The sequence below is a fragment of the Oenanthe melanoleuca genome, chromosome 24 (assembly GCF_029582105.1).
Source record: "Oenanthe melanoleuca isolate GR-GAL-2019-014 chromosome 24, OMel1.0, whole genome shotgun sequence".
In the NCBI taxonomy this organism is placed as follows: Eukaryota; Metazoa; Chordata; class Aves; order Passeriformes; family Muscicapidae; genus Oenanthe; species Oenanthe melanoleuca.
In genome coordinates this window covers 4077524-4100616 of record NC_079357.1, presented here as the reverse complement: position 1 = coordinate 4100616, position 23093 = coordinate 4077524, and the positions used below count along the sequence as shown (strand labels likewise).

General features: G+C 43.4%; 1 protein-coding gene across 10 annotated transcripts in view; it reads left to right on the top strand.

Annotated features, from left to right (window-relative positions):
• PRDM10 (PR/SET domain 10) overlaps positions 1-22736 on the top strand; it is a 47665-nt gene extending 24929 nt beyond the window's left edge. For all 10 annotated transcript variants that reach the window (XM_056509470.1, XM_056509464.1, XM_056509469.1 and 7 more), the window contains 12 exons: positions 3192-3416; positions 8480-8827; positions 10577-10732; positions 11436-11615; positions 12510-12620; positions 13660-13860; positions 14392-14535; positions 15611-15781; positions 17001-17141; positions 17775-17943; positions 18565-18677; positions 19443-22736. In XM_056509470.1, coding sequence (XP_056365445.1) covers positions 3192-3416; positions 8480-8827; positions 10577-10732; positions 11436-11615; positions 12510-12620; positions 13660-13860; positions 14392-14535; positions 15611-15781; positions 17001-17141; positions 17775-17943; positions 18565-18677; positions 19443-19679 — 2196 coding nt within the window. In that variant the 3' untranslated portion in view covers positions 19680-22736. The remainder of the gene's footprint in view (positions 1-3191; positions 3417-8479; positions 8828-10576; positions 10733-11435; positions 11616-12509; positions 12621-13659; positions 13861-14391; positions 14536-15610; positions 15782-17000; positions 17142-17774; positions 17944-18564; positions 18678-19442) is intronic.
• Positions 22737-23093: the final 357 nt, after the last annotated feature.

The following is a 23093-nucleotide window of genomic DNA, read 5'->3' as shown; positions in this document are numbered from 1 at the left end:
ATCTTGCCACTGGATCTGTCGAGCACTTTGCTCTTCTTGATGGTGAAGCTGGCTTCCAGCAGAATCTGGATGATCTTCTCTCCTTTCTCAAATACCTCCATTGCCGTGTTCCCCCACACAATGATGTCATCGATGTATTGCAGGTGCTCTGGAGCCTCACCCTTTTCCAGTGCAGCCTGGATCAGTCCATGGCAGATGGTGGGGCTGTGTTTCCACCCCAGGCCAGTCAGTTCCAGGTGTCCTGCATGTCCTGCACGCCCCTCCAGGTGAAAGCAAACTGAGGCCTGCACTCTGCTGCCAGAGGAATGGAGAAAAATGCATTGGCAATGTCAGTGATGGCATACCACCTTGCTGCCTTGGACTCCAGCTCGTACTGGAGTTCCAGCATGTCCGGCACGACAGAGCTCAGCGGTGGAGTCACTTCATTCAAGGCACGATAGTCCACAGTCAGTCTCCATTCTCCATCAGACTTGTGCACCGGCCAGATGGGACTGTTGAAGGGTGAGTGGGCTTTGCTGACCACCCCTTGGATCTCCAGCTCACGGATCATCTTGTGGATGGGGATCACAGCATCTCGATCTGTCCGGTACTGCCGGCGGTGCACTGTCAAGGTGGCAATTGGCACCTGTTGCTCTATCACTTTCAGGAGCCCCACTGCAGATGGGTTTTCTGACAGTCCAGGCAAGGTGTTCAACTGCCTAATCCCCTCTGCCTCTACAGCAGCTATTCCAAAAGCTTGCCTGAGTCCCTTTGGGTCTTTGTAATAGCCATTCCTGAGGAAGTCTATGCCTAGAATACACGGTGCCTCTGAACCAGTCATAATAGGATGTTTCTGCCACCCTTTCCCAGTCAGGCTCACTTTGGCTTCTAACAGAGTCAATTCCTGCAATCCCGCCGTCTCCCCAGCAATGGAAACAGGTTTTGCCCCCACATGTCCTGATGGCATTAGGGTACACTGTGAACCAGTATCAACTAACACTCTATATTCCTGTGGCTCTGATGTGACAGGCCATTGGATCCATAGTGTCCAAAAGACCCAGTTTTCCCGTGCCTCTCCCTGGCTAGAGGCAGGGCCCCTCTAGCCCTGGTTATCATTTCTTTCCTGGGCAGATATAGTAGAGATTCCTTCAAGGGGATCTGACAGATCATCCTCCCTTCTGTAATACCCGGCAGCTTGGTCATGGGAGGTCGAGGCTACCTTCACTTTAGTGGAATTTCCTCAGTTAGTGTTTCCCTCCTTGAGTTAACACACCCGTGCTGCCAGGACAGAAGTGGGTTTCCCATCCCACCTTCTCATGTCTTCCCCATGGTCACACAGAAAGAACCACGGGTCAGCTCATGGGCTGTACCCTCTCTCCGTAGGCGGGAGACATTGGGCTTTGACTTTAGGGCCTGTGACTTGCACAGGTGCCATATGGGAACTGTTCGCCTTCACCTCCTCCCTTATTTCCCTTATTTCTTCTTTGAGTTCCTTAATTACAGCAGAGACATGGGCCTGCATCAGGCTATTGATCATACTCTCAGAATTTCTAAGCTTATTGGTAACAGAGCCCTCTGCCTTTCAGTTGTTTTCAGCATTAATTGTTGCAATGAAGGTGGTGTATTGTGATGGCCCCACATTTGCCAGATTCCACAACATCTTCCCTGTGCACCTGACCTTGTCAGGGTCATTATCATGCTCTCTGTCCCTCCCAAAAAGTACCACCAATACCGCCACTTCTCTCTGCTGTTGGATCCCTTCCACAAGGGTCTTCTATTGCATTCTATGATGGTGCTCCTGCATTCTCTCTCCGTGGACAAACCTCTCTTACACTTGTTAAAAGCCACTCCCAGAGGGAAAGGGGGCCTGGCTCCTTTACGAATACCTGATCCACACCGGAGTCCTGGGTCATGGGTCCCAAATTCCTTGCCTCAATACCATCCAGTTGCACATCTGTATCCATAAGGTTCCAGACCCAAAGTAGCCAGGTTGAAAAAGCCTCACGCCCCCTTCGTACAATGTCTTTTCGCAGATTACGGAGACCTTCGTTCAACCTTTGGCTCCCCTGCTGGTTGTGAGAGCCCTCCTTTCTTATACTTATTAACTGGGTGCCATGATTTAATCTTAGACTTTCTAGTTTCCACAGGGGCAACTGCTGCTGGCTGTGACTGCCCTTGCAGTTCAGCTGGAACCTGGACAGTTGAAACATCTGTGGGTTCCACTGCAGAACCATCAGACTTTCCCTCTCTAAGGCAGGGGGAGAGTTTCTCAAGAGCTGGGGAAATGTATTCCTTTAGCATCTGGCCCATCTCACATATCTCCTTCAATAAAGCCCCTACCCAATACGGTTAATTTCTGAGGTGGGCTGTGGGGCAGGGTCAGGCTCTGGGGCAGCATCCCTGTTCTCTGAAGTAGGTATCAGGGTGGTTATCCAAGCCAATCCTCCCTTATCTCTGAATATTAAATAGAACAGGTTTAATAGGCATATCAGCAACACCAACCACTGTATGATATCATTAGCATTTTGAGAGGATTTGAACCCTTTGAAAACTAATGGGGTAGACCCAAAGAGATGGGTGAAGGGTTGGGAAAAAATTTCCCCTGGTGTCATTTCCTTACAGTAGGTACCATTTTTAAAGTAACTCCAAAAACATACAGTTAGTGTATGATACCTGCCTTCCAGAGGAAGTTAAAAATCCATGAATTTCTCACCTTATTAACCCATAAAACTGAATAACAGCCATAGTAACCTTAGTTATAGGAGCCATGTTTAGATAAGGGCCTACAAATGGGAGAAATATAGCCACGATGACGTGCCATCTGAAACAGGGTAAGCTAGAGCATATGGTGCCACCTAATGAGGTTTCTATATCCAGCACACAAAAATTAGGCTACTCAAGAACTGTTATTCCTTTATTTCTCTCAATGCCCTCATGGCCCATGTTGGGTGCCAAAATCTGTCTTGGTTTAAAAGACAGGTGTTTGTTAAGAAAGGCAGAAGCTGCTGTAGGTGAAGATGATGTGCCGAAAGCAGCAGTGGACACAGCAAGAGAACTGTGGGAGTTAGTATAGACTGTAGACCGTACACTATGCTGTTTTGTTTACAGCTTGTGAATAAATATGTACAAATCTTGTTGTCTGCTGAGTATTATCAAAGTGTGTTTCAGTGGGTGGGGGGAATAATCACTGGTTGTATGATTTGCGATTTCAGGACTTGCTGCATTTTTCCAGCAAGGGGCAGTTTGATGAGGCCGGACAAGCCCCATTGAATGGGCTGGAGCAGCGGGAACAGACTCCGGTGCCACCAGAGCCTCAGGCAGCACTGGAGCAGCAGGAAAACCACGTGCTCAACATACAGCCACAGCACGAGGGGAGCACAGTGCCCACGCAGAGTACCATGACAGCAGATGACATGAGGCGAGCAAAGCGCATCAGGGTAAGCTCAGAGGGTGGGGGATCACATCCAGTGTAACCCAGGGAATGCCAGGCGTGCCTGCCAGGGCCAGCTGGTCCTCCTGTCACTGTTGTATCCATTTCCAAATCCCAAATAAAGCATCTCATTCCTAGCAGTTTTCTTTGCACTGAGAGGAAGACAGATCTCACTTAAAGGACCACTGTCTCATAGGTGCTAGTGAGAACTGGTCAGGAGCTGGAGCTGATTGAATTCCATCACAGTAATTCTTGCATGGAAACACAGTCCATCCAAGCTGGCAAGCAGGGGTGCTTCAAAACAGCTGGCAGAATTGTGGTGCTGTGGCACAGACTAATTACTTGCTCACAGCACCATCTGTGTCTCTTAGAACTCTCTTGCAAATAATTGCCAAAGAGGAACCACAACCTCAGTTTGGATCCACTTAGATGATTATGGTATTTAGTGATGAAGTCCTATTTTGGGGTAGAAAACCCTGCCTTTGTGAGCAAAACATGTTAAGAGCAAACACTTTGAGCCTGAGCTCTGTGTCAACTGGCTGAGCTGTTTTTTCTCTACTATATGTGGGAGGGAAATGATTCAAGCAAATAATCCGTGGAGCTTTGTAACTGGGAGATCAGTTTATTTAGCTTAAAATCTTTTTCTCCCATGTGTTAACTTTGGGTTAAGGAAAGAAACAGCTGCAGTGGGGGTAAGGGTTCATTTTTAGGGGATGAGGAAGGGTTAGAAAAGAGTTGAGCAACTATTCTGTATAGGAAGATGTTGAGCCAAATTTTGATTGCAGTTTACAGCAATATATATGCAAGACCAATGGTGGTGTTACCCCAAAAATGCTGTGGCATGTCTTGAAGGAAGAGTTCAGCTTGGGCACATTAAGTTATAACCATGATAAAATGCTTGCAGTCTCTAAAATGACAAGTTTCTACCAGTGATTTTATTTTCATATGTTAAAAACTTGGGGGATTTTTTACTGAATGTATCAAAGTGTGTAACTTGGGGGATTTTTTACTGAATGTATCAAAGAACGTATAATAGAATACAGAGGGCGATACTGAAGTTTTGACTTCGGGATGGGGATGTTCTGCTTACAGTGTGCTACATTGTCCTCAGTAAGAAAAGTTCTGGCCATTTCTGTCAACTTAGGGTCCTCTGAAATAATGAATATAGGAAGAAAAGAACAGAAATTCTGAAGTTACTTCCTTCTCTTGTGACTTAGCTTTTGTTCTCTGTTCTCTCGTCACAAATGGATCACAACTCAGAGGAGTGCAGTGGTGGTTCAGTGATATGTTTGTATCTCAAGTCTTCCAAATTTTTCCTGTATCTGACAGCTGGTGTTCAGCAGAGTCCTGGAGATGTTTCAAGCCAGGAGCACTGACAGAATGGCAGATGGAAGGTTGCACAGACCTTTCCATATTGCATCAGATTGTGAGCAATGGGCACTTGAGATAAGACTAAACCAGTGAGCATCATTTTTTAAGCACTGAGAAACCACCTTCTGAACACTCACTCACACAGCACCTGCCCACGATAATATGCGCTTCATAATAAAAGCAAGCAGACTTTTGGTTTTTAGATATGTGGTACGTTACTCACTTCCAATGAACAGGTAGAAACTCCTGACCGCTGGTTATTATTCTGAAACCTGTGTAGCTCTAATTCTTTCTTATTACTTAGATAGGATTTTGTTTTCAAAACCAGTTGTGAATTGCTTCAGCTTTTCTAAGGCTTAAGACAGTGGTGCTCCAAGACTCTCTTCATGGTAGCTGGAAGTACTGATCAGTCCTGCCCCAGGGTTCAAGTCCTGATAAGATCAGTTCATTTTTCAGCCTCTGCTTTAGATCCTGTGGGGTTTCCTTGGAGATCAGACCTTAACTATGGCAGTTGTGGCCCTAGTATTGAAGATACACCCACCCTTCAAGAACTCTTGTAGAAAATTAGAGGAACATTGTGGTCTACAGCCAAAATGAATATTTGCTTTTAGTTCAATTCTGGGCAGTATGTAGGGTGTCTGTGTGCTAACGCCAGAAACCGGAGGGATAGGAATATGATTTGGAAAGCAGTCACTTCCTTCATGGTGAAAGAAATGCAACTGGTTGTGTAACAAGGAGCACAACCAGTAAAATGAGGTTAGAAAAAGTCCCTTCTCCTTAACTTTTTTACTCTCCCTATCCCTACCCTGTTGTCATCCTGCCCTAATTATTCCCTTTTGCTGAAAGCATTCTGTTCTCACTGTGGTTCTGCAGTGCACATTGCATCCTTGTTAATCAGCCCTAGGAAAACAGAAAGGCCACAAAACGCCTTCAAGATTAACTGTAGTTTTTATCTTTGCTCTTGAACTCTCCCCTTGAGCAGTTACTAACTACAGAGTAAACCTGGAAGATCTGTTAAGTGTTTCCTGCAGCAAAAACCTCAAAGCAGTAAACTAGTTGGAAGAGCCCTTGTAATGACCTGCAGGTCTGTTTTCTCAAGGCTTCTATTTTCTCAAGTCCATTGCATAACATAAGTATTTTTCTCTCTCTCAATGCTGCCTGCTCAGCTGGAGCTGCAGGTAGGTTGGGGTTTTTGTTTCATTGGTTTTTGCTGTATCTAATCCAATGGTATGTATCGACACCACCTTCCATGTTGTTTTGTCCAGCTCCTGTTTAGGGTTTCCTGATTGACCCAGCACCATAAATTGTCACATTCATTCTTCTTTAGGTAACCCATGTCCAGAACTAAGTGTTACCTGAATAACAATTTGCATTTTTCTAGTTCTTTTCGTACCAGTTCTTTGTAGATTTAAGGTGGATTTTACAGGAGTAAATTGCTTGGACGAAGAGCTGTAATATCAGTCCTAAAGTTTTGGAGGATTTGTTTGCACAGTTGTTTTTGCCGGATCAATACTACAAGTTAATGAGACAACACTTAGTTTTTTTTGTTCTGTTTTTGTAGTCAATAAATTACCTAGGCTAAGACCAGTAAAACATTTCGCCTTTCATAGCCCTTGAGATAACAACAGGGCTATGTTGAGTCTGGCCTGCTGTATTAGCAGTCAGTTCCCTGCTAAGGTACCAGTGATTAAAACTTAAATTAATAGTGCAGTTCAGGACTTGAAATACATCTTTTCACCTCTGTTTTGTTAGCATCTCCCTGTGGTTAAGGGGGTGATTATATCCTTTGGACTCTAAGCAGCACATCAGTTTTTGCACAGCACATGGCTGTCTTTCCAATTCCCAGTGTGAATTACAGCAGATCTCTGTGTCTCCCATGGTCTCCACTTGCAAAATAGAGAACGGTGATGATGACAGCTCCTGGGAAGCCCTATTTGGAGCTCCTGTATTAAAGTGTAAACTTATTTTTTTTTGTAGCAAAACATTTGCTCTCCTGCTGTTTCCTGGAATGAAAGTCTACGTTTCCCTCTGCAGTTCAGATGGTGAAAAGGATCTTTCAGGTTCACAAATTTAATTCTTAGCACAGCATTTCACAGTATTCCCAAGTAGTCCCCTCATTCCAGCAGAAGAGCTCCTAACTTAACTTAATCAGTGTCAGCTGTTGGCATGCACTTACGGAACACAGCAAAGTCAGTTGTATCAGCTGCCATGTTCCCACAAGCAAAGGAGACAGGAAACCAGGGAAATTTGTTTGCAGAAGTCTTGAATGTGTCACATAGAGAAGTGGATCCTATGGAACACATGTGAGCAGAAGTGTCAGCAATATTCTAGTGGAATCCAAGTGGTTTGTGTTGGGAGTGACCTTAAAACTCATCCAGTTCCACCCCCCTGCTATGGGCAGGGAGACCTTCCACTATCCCAGCTGGCTCCAGGCTGCATCTAACCTGGCCTTGAACACTTCCAGGGATGGAGCAGCCACAGCTGCTCTGGGCAACCTGTGTCAAGGCCTCACCACCCTCACAGCTGAGAATTTCTTCCTAATACGTAACCTAAACTTATGTTCTTCCACATTATTTCTCTGCCTATAATAATGTAGATTCTGTGTGCAACATGAAAAGAGAAGACATCAATAAATAATAGTTTTTAGTAGTATTTGAGGGAAGAGTGGATATTGCTTAGACTTGCAGAGTGGGGCATTGCAGTATACTCTGAGTTCAGTATGGGTGACAATGTGCTGTGGGATTTCATAGGACTCAATTCTAGATTTGCAACCATCCAATATGAAAGTTCTCATCCAATATTGAAATGCAGGTGCAGGACCCTCTTCTCTCTTTCTACAAGCAGTGCATCCAGCAGCATCTGTTCCTCCGGCAGAGAGTGCTGGTCAGGACTGGGATGGCTCTGTAACATTTATCTGAAGGGTAAGGGGAGAAAATGAAGACAGAACGATCATGAAATGTTACAGAAAAGGCAGAGTGAAGGCAAACACACACCAAAACAAATTAGGGGCTGAGAAGAGACATTGTGCACATTAGGAATGGAGAATTGCTCACAAGTTCTTACCTGCTGCTCATAAAGCTGCCATTCTGCCCTTGCCATCATGTTTTGAAACTCTGTTCTTCTTTTTGGCAATAGTAAAAAAGTTCAGACCAGCATTTCTTGAATTTATGTTCCAGTAGAAGTTCTCCAGGCAATGCTAAACCACTACTGCACATCTCTGCGGTGATCTTTGATGCAGAAGTGCTTGTGGAATTTTATAACCCCTGCTTCTGAAGGAAACACAGGGTGCTGGCTCACCATTCCTTTGTGTCGTGGCTGAACTTACAATGTGATGCCCAATACTCAGCTGGAATTGCAGCTTTTTCTCAGGCCTGGGTCTGTGCTTCAGAGAGGGCTTAGTTTTTTTTTACAGAAAAATGGCATGCTTAAAGACAAGTCAGCTAAATCAGAAGAAATCAGGGATGGAGAGAACTCCCTCACTGTGTTCTGCTAACTCAGGGGGTAGCTGCAGGTATGTTGTCCCCCGACTTCTGCCTGTCACAGCCTCCCCTGCTGTAAATTGGAGGCAGCATATGATGGAAAATAATTTCTTGAAGTTTAGGTTCACTGATCATCTGGTATAATTAATCCTGAATATATATGGATGTGGCATCTATACATGGTAGTGAAAGCAAATGGTCTCTTGGATGCTTCTTTCAGAATGCAGCTCTGCAGCACCTGTTCATCCGGAAATCCTTCCGCCCGTTCAAATGCCTGCAGTGCGGGAAGGCCTTCCGGGAGAAGGACAAGCTGGACCAGCACCTGCGGTTCCATGGGCGGGAAGGGAACTGCCCTTTGACCTGTGACATCTGCAACAAGGGCTTCATCAACAGCGGTGCTCTCGAGAGCCACATGAAATTCCACATGGACCAGAAAACATACTCCTGCATTTTCTGCCCCGAGTCCTTTGACCGCTTGGATCTGCTTAAGGATCATGTGGCCATCCATGTCAATGATGGCTATTTCACCTGCCCCACCTGCAAGAAACGCTTCCCAGATTTTATCCAGGTGAGTTGCTGTAATGATTTGAAGCGCTGCTTTGGGGGGCCTCTCAGAAGGCTGTGGGTTTCTCAGTGCTCTCCCTGTGTAACTGCACAGCAGTTCATTCTCACAAACTGCAGGGAGTCCACCACAGTCAGAAACTGAAGAGTGACCAAGCACTGCTAGGCATATTGTTGTCTTATGACACTGAAGTGCTCTGTCCACTAAATCGTCAGATGTGATGCTTCAATCTGGCATTAGAAGGCACTGTACTGCAAAAGGGTGGGTGCCTTATTCCCAAAAATTGCCTGAAGCAGAGGTCCTGACAACATCATCTCCATGGCACAAAAAGGAATTGTCTTTTGCTGTATTCAGCTTGTACTTGAGCACACCTTACCCTTTGTCATTAAAATTCTGAACAAAAAAATGAGTGGTTTTACATCTTTAATCCCTTGCCTGTTTTCTGTCAGGATAATTCATTTGAACAGCTTGAAGAAATGCCAGAACAGATCAGGATACTCTGCTTCCTGACTTCCCCCCTGGGCTTCAGCTGGGCATATATTCTCCTTCCCTGCACACTGCACTGGAGCAGTGAGTAATGCAGCTATTCTGCACTATGCTTGAGCACTTGGACAAGGTCATTAGTAGAATTTAAAGATTCTATTTCCATGTCCAGTAAGAAAAAACTGAGGTGGACCATGCACATATTCATTATCCTTCCTAGGGTCAAAACAATTGATGTGCCTTACTGAGCTGCCTGACTGAAATTGTAATGTAGAAATCCAGTTTAGATCAGTAATAGGAACAGATAGACTATCCACTAGATTAAGAAGGAGAGGATGGGGGAAAGTGATTTACTAATATAATTCTGTCCTGGCAGAAGTCCTTTATCTTCTGTGAATGTTCAACAAGGAAGAATGTTGATGATTCAGAAATGCTGTGCTGCAACTTAATTCCCTGTAAACTTTCCCATGCAAACAATTGAAAGTCCCATGGTTTTTTCCCAACTATTCAGTTGTATTTTTGACATTTAACAATGATTTTTTTTTCTCTTCTTGCTATATGAATAATTAAGACTAGTGACTGCTGCCTACTGAAATACTTCTAGGTGGAACAGGTAGAGTTGCCAAGTCGTTCCGTGTCTAATCCGTGTTAGAAGATGGTAAGGATTTAGAGATCCATTTCTTGAGTAGTGCTTGCATTTCAACTGTCAAACCTCATTAGTCCCTTATTGGAGGGAAGAAAAGAAAAACCCGCTAGATTATTTGAAGAGGTGAAGGATAGTCCCAGAGTATGGAGAAGTAATTGCTATTCAGGAATGGTGTGCCAGTGTTCTTCTGATTAAGCTTTTTTTGCTTTTTTCTTTGCCAATTGTAATTGCAAGCTCATTGTAACTGATTGAAAGGAATTAGTCTCCATGTTTTGGTTTCTTATAAATTAAAGGAAGATAATGAACCTCAGATGAATGTGTTAACTTGAGGCGGTTCTGTGCAAACGGTACATTGTGGACTTTTGCTGCCCATTAAAGGCAACTGTTGAATACCTGATACCTTCAAGAATCAGTCTTAAGGAAATCAAATCACCCATCCAGATGCGTAATAAAGATGTTATGGCTTTATAGAAACTATTACTGAGATATCAACTGTTCTGATCAAATACTTTTTAAAACAATGCAGATTTTTTCTTTTCTTTCACATTGCGAAGAGTTTCCTAGACTGTGTTACCACTCACTTCTCTCTTAAATAAACTTCATTTTTCTGTGATCTGCCATTTTAGGTCAAGAAACACGTGCGCAGTTTCCATTCTGAGAAGATTTACCAGTGTACAGAGTGTGACAAGGCTTTCTGCCGCCCCGACAAGCTGCGACTCCACATGCTGCGGCACTCGGACCGCAAAGACTTCCTGTGCTCCACTTGTGGCAAGCAGTTCAAGGTGAGGTGGCTCTTGGCTGGATCATTACTGGTACAAAAACAACTATTCCTTACCCTCCTTCAAGGAAATAAGCTCATGATCTCAAAGGTGAAAGAAAATAACACGTGTAAACACGCTAGACTTGCCTGTGAGTTGCATGCATTGCTTGGTGTCCTGTATAAGCTGTGACATCAATCTCTGAAGGACAAGGGGCAAGGTCACCTCAGCATCTTATTTCAAACAGATCTTCTTCCTAATAATTTAAAAGCAGAGGAACTTTCTATCTGCTCATTTAGAACTGGGGCATCATACACCTCCCTTGCCAGGTGTTTGAGTTACGTTGCTTATATCAGTTCAGTTAAGAAACTTCTTGCTGATGCTAGTGGGTTAATAATGTTCGTGGCCAAGATGCCTATGTCCATGGCATTCATCTTGTCAGCACATGTCATCCAGATGCCTTTCCAAATCCCACTGGGACAGATGGAGCAGACTGTGAGCCAGGTATATTGTGGTGGCAGCAGCCTGCTCCCTGTCTCTGAGTTTGTTATGTCTCACTGAGGGACTGGATACTTCTGGGAGAAGGAACACATTTTTCTAATAGGAAAATTTCTCTCTCTGGAGAGAGATTCCTCAACAACTCGAACTGTGGCTCTTACACATAACAGGCAGTATGGCAGTTTCTGTGATGTTACTGACATTTTTCTCCCCAATTTCTCCTTCCCAGAGGAAGGACAAGCTGCGAGAGCACATGCAGAGGATGCACAACCCAGAGAGGGAGGCCAAGAAGGCTGATCGGATCAGCCGCTCCAAAACCTTCAAGCCCCGGATCGCATCCACTGACTATGAGAGCTTCATGTTCAAGTGCCGCCTCTGCATGATGGGCTTCCGCCGCAGGGGCATGTTGGTGAGTGCCCAGGTGCTGTTACAGCCTCTGTACTCTATTCTGATGAATAGATAAGGAATAAAGATGGAATTCCAGCATTGGAACACAAGGATCCAAAAAGGATTTGGGCTGGAAGGGACCTTAAAACTCATCTCATTCCACCTACCTGCCGTGGGCAGGGACACTTTCCACTAGACAAGGTTGCTCCAAGCCCCATCCAATCTTGTCTTATCCAGCCAGGATGCTGGGAAACAAATTTTGGGAAATTTAAGATTTTAGATTTAGATTTTAGAGTTGAGCTGATGCATCTTTTTTTAAACCTGTGTATTTTATCTCTTCAGCAAATTTGCACATTTTTGCTACCTGCGCTGTACATCTGGTTGTCAGTACCATATTTCAACACTAAGTAATGCTGACTGATGTGTACTTAACTGGACATGAGATGGAAATATGCCTTGTTCAGCCTTATTGTCTTATTTTTTCTGACTGTCTTTCCTGGTTTTTGTTTCTTCCCTTTCTCGAGGGCCTCTTCTGGCCATGTCTTGTCACTGCCTCTGCGTAAAGGTGGTTCTGCAGAAAAAGATTATTTGTAAAGGTTTCATGGAGGTTCTCATCTGAGCAGAGGCCCTTTACACCACCTCACTCGCAGATATCAGCTACAAGACAGTTCTGGCAAACTAGAACTTCAACAAACCCCTTCCTATCTAATTATGGTTAGGTAGATGAGACCTAGCAAGACCAAATTTACCTTCAGCAGTTAAATGTGAGTTTACAGTAACCCTTGCAGCAGCAAATGCTTCCAGTGCTGCTGGCTTGCATCGTTCAGTTTTGGTTTGGCTGTTACTCATGTCTGGAAGAAGCACAAATCATTTGGCTTCCAGCTGTAACACGTTCTTGTTCTCTGTTTCTCCTAAGGTGAATCATTTATCAAAGAGACATCCAGACATGAAAATAGAAGAGGTGCCAGAGCTCACGCTGCCCATCATAAAACCCAACAGAGATTACTTCTGTCAATACTGCGATAAGGTGTGTGGGAAGTCACCCCTCGGAGGATAGCTCAGTCCCAGTCCTGGATGCAATCAGTTTGTCTCTGCATAGAAATCTCTGGCGGGGTTTGTAGCTTTTCTGAGGTGCTTGCCAGCAACAGTCCTGCAGTACTGTCAAAAAAAAAAAAAAAAAAGACAACAAAATGCACTTAGGCCAAGGCAGTGGAATGCTAATTCAAAGCTGCAGTTTTCCCCTGTCTGCTGTGTTTGGCATTGGAAAACTTGAATACTGTTATTCAGCAGACAGTCACTGACCCTTAGGCTTGTGTTGGCCCAGGACAAAGTATCCTGTCTGTGTATAATTCCTGGCCAGTAAGTACGTTTGGTTTCTGTATCACTTTTAAAAGTTAGTCTTTAACACCTTTTACTGTAAGCTGCTTACTAGGTCATGTGCCAGTTCCCAGTGGTCAGTGGAGCCTGAAGCTGCTTCTGCAGTTCCTTTGGGTTTTTGCTCTTATTCTCGTTTGCCTTTTATGCCTGGGGGCCTTTATCTACCAGGGAGTGTATTTTTACTGTCCTAACCCTCAATATGTCTTTCTGTGATGTCTTTTTCCTTTTGCTTGAGGGGAGAAAAAATAGTTTTAATTATTAAATAGTATTTGTTTGTTGATGTGCCTAAAAAGAAGGAAAAGGTATGTTGATCACTGAAATAAAAGAGTTTGATGCTTTGTGTCAAGTAGAGACATCAACCCCCTTAACAAATTAACGTTTGGCATTTGATCTTCAAATATGGGAAAAAGGGTTTTCCTCTTACCTCCTTTTCCTGCTTTGGTGTTTGATTGTGGCATACAATATGTTCTTAAAAGGCTTCTCTGCGCTACACAAGGAGTCAGTTGCTTTTACAGGTTGATGTAACATGGAAGGCATATGTTCATGCCTTTTGTTGTAATTGTTTGGGGATTTAACTAATTGTATTCTCTAAAGCAACATGTAGGCTTTCCAGATCAAGATAACCTGTAGCTGTTTCCTGTGCAGACACCAGGGTTGTACCATTTTAATTCCGAATCTTTGCCCTGCAGGTGTACAAGAGTGCCAGCAAACGCAAAGCACACATCCTGAAAAACCATCCTGGTGCCGAGCTACCTCCAAGCATCCGGAAACTGCGTCCTGCAGGCCCAGGAGAGCCAGATCCCATGCTGAGTACCCACACCCAGCTGACAGGCACCATTGCCACCCCTCCAGTGTGCTGCCCTCACTGCTCCAAGCAATACAGCAGTAAGGTATGGGGGGTTCTGGCCTCGGACAGCCTCTCGCTGGGCATGCTCTTCCACCATGGTCTCTGTCACCTCTCTGTCCACAAGCTGAGCTCTCTTCTTCTCAGTCAGAGTGCTAGTTTTGTGTTGTGTGCTGACAGTACAGGCACAGTCTGTTTTAAGGCTAAAAGATGCCATGAATAGAGGGTTTGTGCTGAAAAGTTACCAGAGCACGATCATGAATGGAAGGGCTTGGAAACTGTTCTCTGATAGTTACAGGGGAGATGAGCAGGGAAACAAAACACAGAAAAGATGACCTTTGGAAAAGGTCATAAAACACTTGGCTATGTTGGGGTAAAAAGCTGTTGAGGACAATACTTCACTGTCAGCTCTAATCAGCAACAGGTTTTCAACTTTTTTAACCAAAGGATCTCTTAGTCTGTTTCTTGATGCTGCTTTACTGGGGGAAGCCTAAAAGCTGTGTTTGGCCAGGCTTTCACATGGCCCCGAACAGAGTTACTGACCATGCTTCTAATGCTCCTTTGCTTCTGTCTGCAGACGAAGATGGTGCAGCACATCCGCAAGAAGCACCCAGAGTTTGCTCAGCTCCCGAACACAATCCACGCACCGCTGGCGACGGCCGTCATCAGTTCCACGCCAGCTGTTCTTACCACCGACAGCACAACTGGAGAAACTGTTGTGGTAAGGGCTGGAGGCACACAAGGGCAGTGCAGGGAAACACACAGAACAGGAGCCTTCTGGTGTTAGAAACCTTGGTTTGTTTGGCACACATAACTTTAAAACCTGTATTAGGATATTATTTGAGATCACTTCTGGTTTTGAGCCTGTGTTGTCCAATTTTCCACTGTCAGGAGCTGTTAATTTCTTTCTGGAGTGTTAAGGATTTGTCTTTTATCCCCAAATCCATTTCTTTCTTTCATTCAGACCTACTGACTCCACATAATGAACTCAGAGATACACATCTCTTGGATTTTCACTGGGAATTTTCTCCTGAACTGAGAGATGCAGTTCCTGGCATCAAGAAGACAAGTTTAACAGTGACTGGGGACTGGATCAAACTGTGTTCAGGGAGTCAGATTTTTTTGTAATCCTTTGGACAGCACAGCACTGAGCACGATAAATCTCTGGTGGCTCTCTCTGTTAATGTATCAGCTGCCACAGAAGTGGAAGCTGAGACTAGAAAATGTGTCCTTCAGTGTTGCAGGATACTATGTAGTATTAAAAGTCTTACTGATCACAGTTTAAAACTTCCTATCTAAAGACTAACTGGATAAAAGATGACTTTGCTTGAAAATTGAGAGGTTCAATCAGGATGCTGTTGGCTTCACAAACCTGATTAAGTTATGTACTAAATGTCTTTACACATTAGAAATACAGTTGTCACTCTGATAGGGGAGGAAGAAAGGTGGGTTATGTCCATGAATTAGTTTTTTACTTGGAAACCAAGTCACCTCTTCACAAATACAGGACTTTCGTTGTTTAATGGAGTACTTGTACATTACAAGATGAAAATAATCATTTTTATTATGATATGTTAACCATTAATGGTCCTGACTTGGATTTAGACAGAAGAGAGCAATTCTAGAGGATGATCCCTGGTGACTACTTATGACCCCAAACTCTGTACACATTAAGCTCCTGTAAATAAATTACCAGACTCACCAAAGTGTAGATAAAAGAACTAAAGCCCTGAAGTAGTACGTCCATGTGATGATAATCTGTACGTCTCTCTCTCTCTCTCTGTCCCCCTGCTCAGACAACAGATTTACTGACCCAAGCAATGACAGAGATATCCCAGACCCTCACTACAGACTACCGGACTCCCCAGGGAGATTATCAGCGCATCCAGTACATCCCTGTGTCTCAATCCACAACTGGCTTGCAGCAGCCTCAGCACATACAGCTGCAGGTTGTTCAAGTGGCCCAGGTGAGTAACCTGGTGGGGATCTTGCTGTGCTTTTGACCCCTTCCCTACCAAGCCTATGTGTTCTTGGTGCTCTAGCATACAGAATTGTGATAAGGAGTATTTACAAAAAGTGCTGAGCTACTTTTTACACATAAATCAACTGACAAGGCTTAGGGTTCCCTTCAAGAGCACTTGTACCAGGCATAAATAGCCCTTCCAGCCTTGGTCATCTTGCTGGAGACACATTGACACAGTCCTGAGTTAATTCTACCCATCTGGGCAGCCTTGCCCAAGTCTGCTCTAGGAATGTTTTCCAGCAGCTGGAAAGGTGGATCAGTAGGTGACCCATTTTCTGCAGTTCAAGACTGATTTGTACTTCCTTATCCTCAAATGAGTCAGAGCCAAAATTTGGGAGTACAGATAGTGGTTGCTTTTTTTCTTCTTAGCATCTATTAGAATATTCATTCTCTTGATGCTCAACAGCCTCCTAAAAATGAAACCAGAGTGTAACGAGAATAACTGGTCTAAGGAAGATATCTCAGGCAGCTGTAAGAAATCTGATACTCACTAGAGGAAGCTGAAACTATCATGTGTTTATGTTTTAATCTGAAATTCTGTGTTTTCTCTGGCCCCTCATTACAAATCAGGTTATGAATTTGGTTAATAAAGGCCTAAACCATGGCCCCAGTTGATAGTGACCGTGGCTGTTGTAACGATACAAGAGCATGACTCCTGCAGGTAATATTAGCAAGATCTTAATTTTATAAATATCCAAGACTTGTAATTCAATTACTGCAATTGATATCATTAGCAAGTGTTGCTCAAAAAAAAAAAACCTTTAAAAACCTCTGAGCACTTGTCTTGATGCAGAGCTGTGTCAAACTACAGAACTGGATATGCAGATCTCAAGTATGTATACATTGTAGAGAAAGATGCTTACAGAGAAGTGGTTAACACTTAATGCTGGCTTTTGAACCCTTTGGTTTAGTCCAGCCACTGCCACAAACAGCTTGTATGATGTTAGGCAAGTTCTTTCCACTGGTATCAGTGAGGTAGAACCATCTCTGTGCCATTACATCTGTTAAATGTACTTTGTCTTCGGGGTGCAAAAAGCCTCAACAAGGTTCAACAGGTGTGCTCCAGTAAGGCTCCTTATTCCAGACCTGTGTCCCAGAAGAGGTTTACACAACTGCTTTTGTAAAGAATTTGAGGTATAGACCTCTGCTTAATTTTTTCCCAGGCTACCTCCCCTCACCAGTCCCAGCACTCCACAGTGGATGTTGGGCAGCTCCATGATTCCCAGACTTACACCCAACATGCCATCCAGGTGCAGCACATCCAGGTCACAGAGCCATCACCAGCAACTCAGTCATCATCACAGGTATTTCCCTCTTCTCCTCAGAAAATACTTTCCCTACCAGGCTGCTCAGCTGGCATATTGTATATACTGATGCAGGGGATAGTGCTTTCTTTGTTATTTAAAGGACCACACATGAAATGATTCTCACATTGAAATCATCAAGAAGTGCCCAGATGTCTCGGGGTTTATGGGGGTGTTTTGTTGTGGGTTTGTTTGGGTATTTGTTGTGTGGGTTTTTTGGTGTGGGGGTTTTTTTCTCCCCCAACAGTATGTACAAAAGACACATAAATAACTAGAAACAGACACATTGGCAGCTAAATGAAATTTGTCAGTTGGAAGATGTAAAGGGAAACTGACATTCCTCAAATATTTGAAGTGCAGCTCTTCATGCTCGTGGGTAGAATTTAGCCTCTAATCTCAGGTCTCTGCCATAGACTCACTTTGGCAGGGAACAATATCACTATTTCAGTTTCCTGGTCTCAGCTTACTTACCATAGAGTGAAACAAGCTGGAGGAAAGAGAAGAGAGTTCTTGTGCTTGATATGCTCTGGAACCTGTCCTGTGTTTTCCCTTAATGAGAAGGTTGTATTTGTGATAGCACAGAGCTGTGCAATCTTTACTACACCAAGAGCTCTTATCCCTTTTTTTCTGTAGGTTGGTGGTCAGCCTTTGAGTCCTTCCTCGCAACCACCTCAGCAGGAACTCAGGCCCTCACAGATGCAGACAACTCCATCAACACCAAACCAAGCCCTCCAGCAGCAGCAAGGCTCCTCAGTCCAGCACACATATCTCCCCAGCAACTGGAACTCATTTCGAAGCTACTGTAAGTGTCAGCAGTAGCTCTAACTACTTGTCTGGCAAGTGTGTCTGACTAGTACATGCCCCATGTCTCCAGCTACAAAATGGGGCAGTGTTTTCAGAGTTCATTCAGCTTTGTGATTAATATTCATAGATATGGAGAAGATAAAGCTTCAGACAAATGTAAATGGTTGTACCAGCTTTTCCACTATCATCCATACTGATCCAGTATATGGTTTGGGCAGGCACACTGGGCTCCTTCATTCCAAGGATTGCATACAGCAAGAATTCATGTGTTGGATAGCTACTTGTTCAAATTTGGATGCATGCTTGAAAGAATTGTGTGGAAGAGGAGTGTGACACGAAGATGATTTCTCATGTCCATGCAGTTATGGATGGTAATTCTGTGATGATTTGAGTGAGAACAGGATGTGTTTTCTCTGCATGAATTGCAAAATCTCCAGCTGATGTTAACTGGCGTAATTCTGCTGAGGCCTGTAGGGTTCTACAAGGCCTTGTATCACCTGAATTTCTATTCAATACCCACTATTTCAGATTTTAAATCGTTCTGATATAAGATACGATCTTTGAAGGTTGTCTTTGAGTTTGATTGGAGGTCTTGATTATCCAATTTGCAATTTTTTAGCATCAGAGATTCAGATGATGACCATCCCCCAAGGGCAGTATGTAATCACAGAGACTGCTGTGGGTACCCCAGTCACCCCTGTCAACACAGGGCAAGTAAAAGCAGTTACTCAGGTAAGGAAAACCATCATGGCCTTTTTTTCATCCTGGGTATTATCAGACATAAAGCTCTTCAGCTTGAAGGTTTAAAGAATGCCAAAATCATGACTGGGGCACAGAGTGGAGAGGTACCTAAAGAGATGAAGACTGCACAGTATAGGCTGCATGTAGCCATTTATAAGGCTCATGCTGTCTGACTCTTGTATGTATGACTCCTTCCGATTTAAAATCTTCACTTAATCACATTTGCAGAACAAAATTATTTAGTGGTACTGCTTTGTCTTAAAAATATTTATGACTAAGCAATATCCATTAAACCAAATTTCAGAACACCTTCTGGAAACATTTCAGTAGCTGTTATCTGTGACATTCTGAAAATAAGAAGAGTTCCTGCTGTTCCTTGTAAGCAATCTAGCATCAGGAGACAGGTCATTGGCCTGTGTTGATCTTGGTCACTGGAAATACAACTTCTACTAGAATATGTGTAATACAGGAAAAATCCTTTCAAAATAGTTGAATTGAAAATTGCTATTTTCATCTGTAGTGATGGCCTAGTTGTGTAATGAGTTTAATCATTTGTAAATTAACCAAAAGCCAAGTAAGTCCAATGTCCTTTGAATCAAAAGACTGGTGTTATGTTGCTCTCAAATACATTTAAACAAAACAGAGGTTAGTTTAAAAGTTCTTTGTTCAAACCAAAATGTCTGCCAGTAGATATTAGAACAGAGAAGTTACAGAAGATACAGTGGTTATTAATTATTTTCTATATTCCCCATGCAGACTCACTACGTGATATCTGAAGGTCAGCCTGATCTGGATGGTAAACAAAACTCCTCACTGTCCAGCGAGGTTCAGGTGGGTGTTTCCCAGCCCACAGCCCACACGGATCCCTTGGAATCCCAGACGAGCAGCCAGCAGCAAACCACCCAGTACATCATCACAACCACTACCAACGGGAGTGGCGGGAGCGAAGTGCACATCTCCAAACCCAGGACTTTCTCAGCAGAGCATGAGTGAAAGAGCCTCATGGTGCCATTTGCTTGTCCTTGTCACCTCCCTGACAGCCCAGATGTGGGGGTACCCTGGGGCTCTATATGTTTTAATGTATATGCTCACTTACCTTCCACTGAAATCCTGGAGCTCTTGTTAATGCTTTAAGAGGGTATAATTAACAGTGACTATGAAATACTCTCAAAATCCTTCTGGGATGCTTTTTATGCAGCTTTTAAGAGAAAGGACAAGAAAAGTGAAACCTCTGTTGGCCCTGGACTTTATTTTTGGCATGTCTGCTGATCCTTATTTTTCCTTTTTGGAAGTGTGTCCAGCAAACAATTTTATTTCAACTGTATGGGAAAAAGAATTGCCTAAATGAAGGCTTCCTGGCAGATTGTTCTATGTATATTTTTAAGAGGAGCCACTAAACAGGAGAACATCATGTAAATTGCTAGAGTATAGCAGAATTGCTTCCTGTGGCTTCTAGCAACTTAGGTGAAGGGGAGTGTCCCTGCACCGTATGAGCAGACTGCCTGCAGAAAGAAGCAGCAGCAGCCAAGTGGTGGCTCCTGATGTCCCCTTATGGGGATGGATTGAACAATGAAGCTGTGAAGATGTGCCGAAGCAGTCCATTAAATTATTATTTTTCCAGCCCTCCAGAAGTGTTTACATGCTGTCTGCTCTGCCCTGTTTTACCCAGCAGTGCAGAAAGCAGGAAAAGCACAGTCTTAAACCCATGTTGTTTGGAACAAACTGGTTGAAATCTTAGGAGCACCTAAGGGTAGTACAGAGCCACTGTTACTTCTTTTCCCTCCACTGTTTGCAGGAAAAATATCTTCTTTGCCTGTAAACAAATAAAACAAAAACAAAAAATAAAAAAATAGGGCTCAGCTAAACCTGCACAGCAGCTTCTGCTGTGATCTAAGATAGTTGTGCCAGGAGAAAACAAGGATACAGAGCACTCCTGTGAAGGAACAGGGTCATTATCTCTGTGGCCACCTCAAAGTAAACATATTTCTCCTTTTCAAGACTAGATGGAGAGTTGGTTACTTCGATTTTTCTTTTTTCCAAATAACCTTGTTAACAATGCACTGTAATTCCTTTGGACAGTTCCAGAAAACAACCAGCCCTGGACTCAGGAAACACACGAGAGACATGCTAGTGAACCACTATTTATGGGACATGGAAAGCCATCCATGAGGGTTGCCTGATGTGATGGACCTGGTCTACATACAGGATTCATGTTGCATTTAGGGACCAGGAGAAAGGGAAAGTTTATCTTTTAAGGCCGTGTGATATATTTTTCCTTACATAGTTCTTCGCAGGTCCTCCTGGTTGTTTAAGGCATTCTGGTGGTTGCAAGCACATGACTAGAACTCCATTGACTCCTGATGGGATATACTGTGTATGTCTGAATTTCCATTCATTGCTGGAAAACTCATCCCAGAACATCTGTGCATAACAGGATACATTTATTTATAAAACAAATGCAAAGAAGGGTGCTGGGTCTTAGAGGCCCTTGGGACAGAAGAACTTGAGAGTTTTTTTTATTTGATTTCTCTTGTACTGCACTGAGTGTGAATGTGGGATTCTTCCATAGGTATTCCCATGGATTCAGGTATGGATTACCCATGCCAGTAAGAACTACACGTTGCAGTATCAGGTTTTATGGAGTTAAAGCTCTTTGAGGGAACTCCACACTCAGGCAGCACAAGAGCAAAGCCTTGTGGGCAAAGCCTTGTAGCAGGTATTGCTTTGGTAATTATCGTATCTGTTAATGTGGCATGGAAATAGTATTGAGATAAATCAGTTGGCAAATACTGGCCAGCTCAGAAGTGTTCTGAGGTAACTTCGAAGTGGCTTGCCAAAACATGGATTACTTTGTTTCTGGGATTTCTCTTTTCTAGCTGTACCACTATACCAGGGTACTTAATGAGCCAGGTAGAATTAACGTGGACCAGAGCTCCCATTTGGCCAAGTGCAGTGATGAGTGACATTAAATTCTGTGGCTTTGGCAGCCCAGCCACTGTGGCAGTGTGGGCAAGCAACCACAATGTCCAGTAAGTAACTCAAATTCATGTTGCTGAGGACTTGAGAATTACAATGTTGGGCCTTGCAATGTTCATGTGGGAAGAGAGTAGGGAGAATTTTGTCTTGGCTTTTTTCAGGCTGCTGGTGATTTAATAGCAAGCCAGAAATGCTACAAATAGTAGGAAAATAACAGACTTGGAAATGGGAGACTGGGAATACTGGGATACTGCCCTGCAGGAGCAATTTTAAGAGTCTTAAAAGTTTGACCATAGATGAACATCAAATACAGTCCCATTAATGATGTTGCAGATGTGGGGTTTAAAAACTATTTTGCTCTATTCACCTTTGTTGGAAGGGTTCATGAAATGAGGACAGTTGTACCAGTTATTTAACTGAAAACTATTTAAAATAGAAAACCATTTTAAAACAGCCTTTTTGAACTCAAAGCTTCTTTATCACAGTTTCTCTGCCCTGCAGTAGCAGCACACTTGGGTTGTTGGTCTGACTCCAGGTGAAGTAATTCCTAGTGTCCCAAGTTGAATGAATTGCCTGCATAAGAAGCATGCTTAGAAATGGAAGTACCACAGATTTTCCTTACAAAATAAGGAACTACAGTGATTGGACAGATGGCAAAGGTTGCATGGATTTTTTTTCTCCATTTCTGCAGCGCAGAAGGGCGTAGGATGTATTATTATTGTTTTTAAATCAGAGCAACCCAAAGATCTCTCTCTTTAAGTCATGTCCCACAGAAGTCAGTGTAAATCCAGAGTCCTCTCAGTTGCCTGTAAGGTCCATGTTTTGTTTTTGAGATGCTGTCTCTTGGAGGCATTTTGGGTCAGATTCTGTATTTTCTTGGAGGAAAAAGAAAACAATTCCAGCTTGCACAACCTGATCTTGCACCTCTTGGACTGCTTGGGCCCCATCTATTATTTAACTGTGTATGTTTATTGTACATTTGGTGACTGTTGTTGTTTTCAGAGTCTCGTGCAACCTGGCAGGTGTAAAAAAAACACCAAACCAACCTGAAAATAAAAAATCTGTTTCTTTTTTTTTTTTTTTTTTTTATTTTTAAATCACTCACACTGACCAATCTGTTTATTGGGGTAAGGTGTTCAGTGGAGGGTGAATGGTGTGGGGTGTGGATAAATTGGATGATAACAGTATAGAAGTTACAGGGGAAAGTACATTTGCTTCTCTCTGGATGGAACACAGAATTTCCGACCTCCCACAACACAATCCAACAGTGTAGATGGAGAGTGGAGAGGAGCCCCTGTCTCTGTTGAAACCCTTGCAAAGTAAGGAATTTTTTAAACTATATTTAAATTTAAAAGGTAGTACTTTCTAGCTGGTCAGCTGCACAACATCTGAAAACTGAGAGAGATAAGGATGATGTCCCCTGGATCAGCA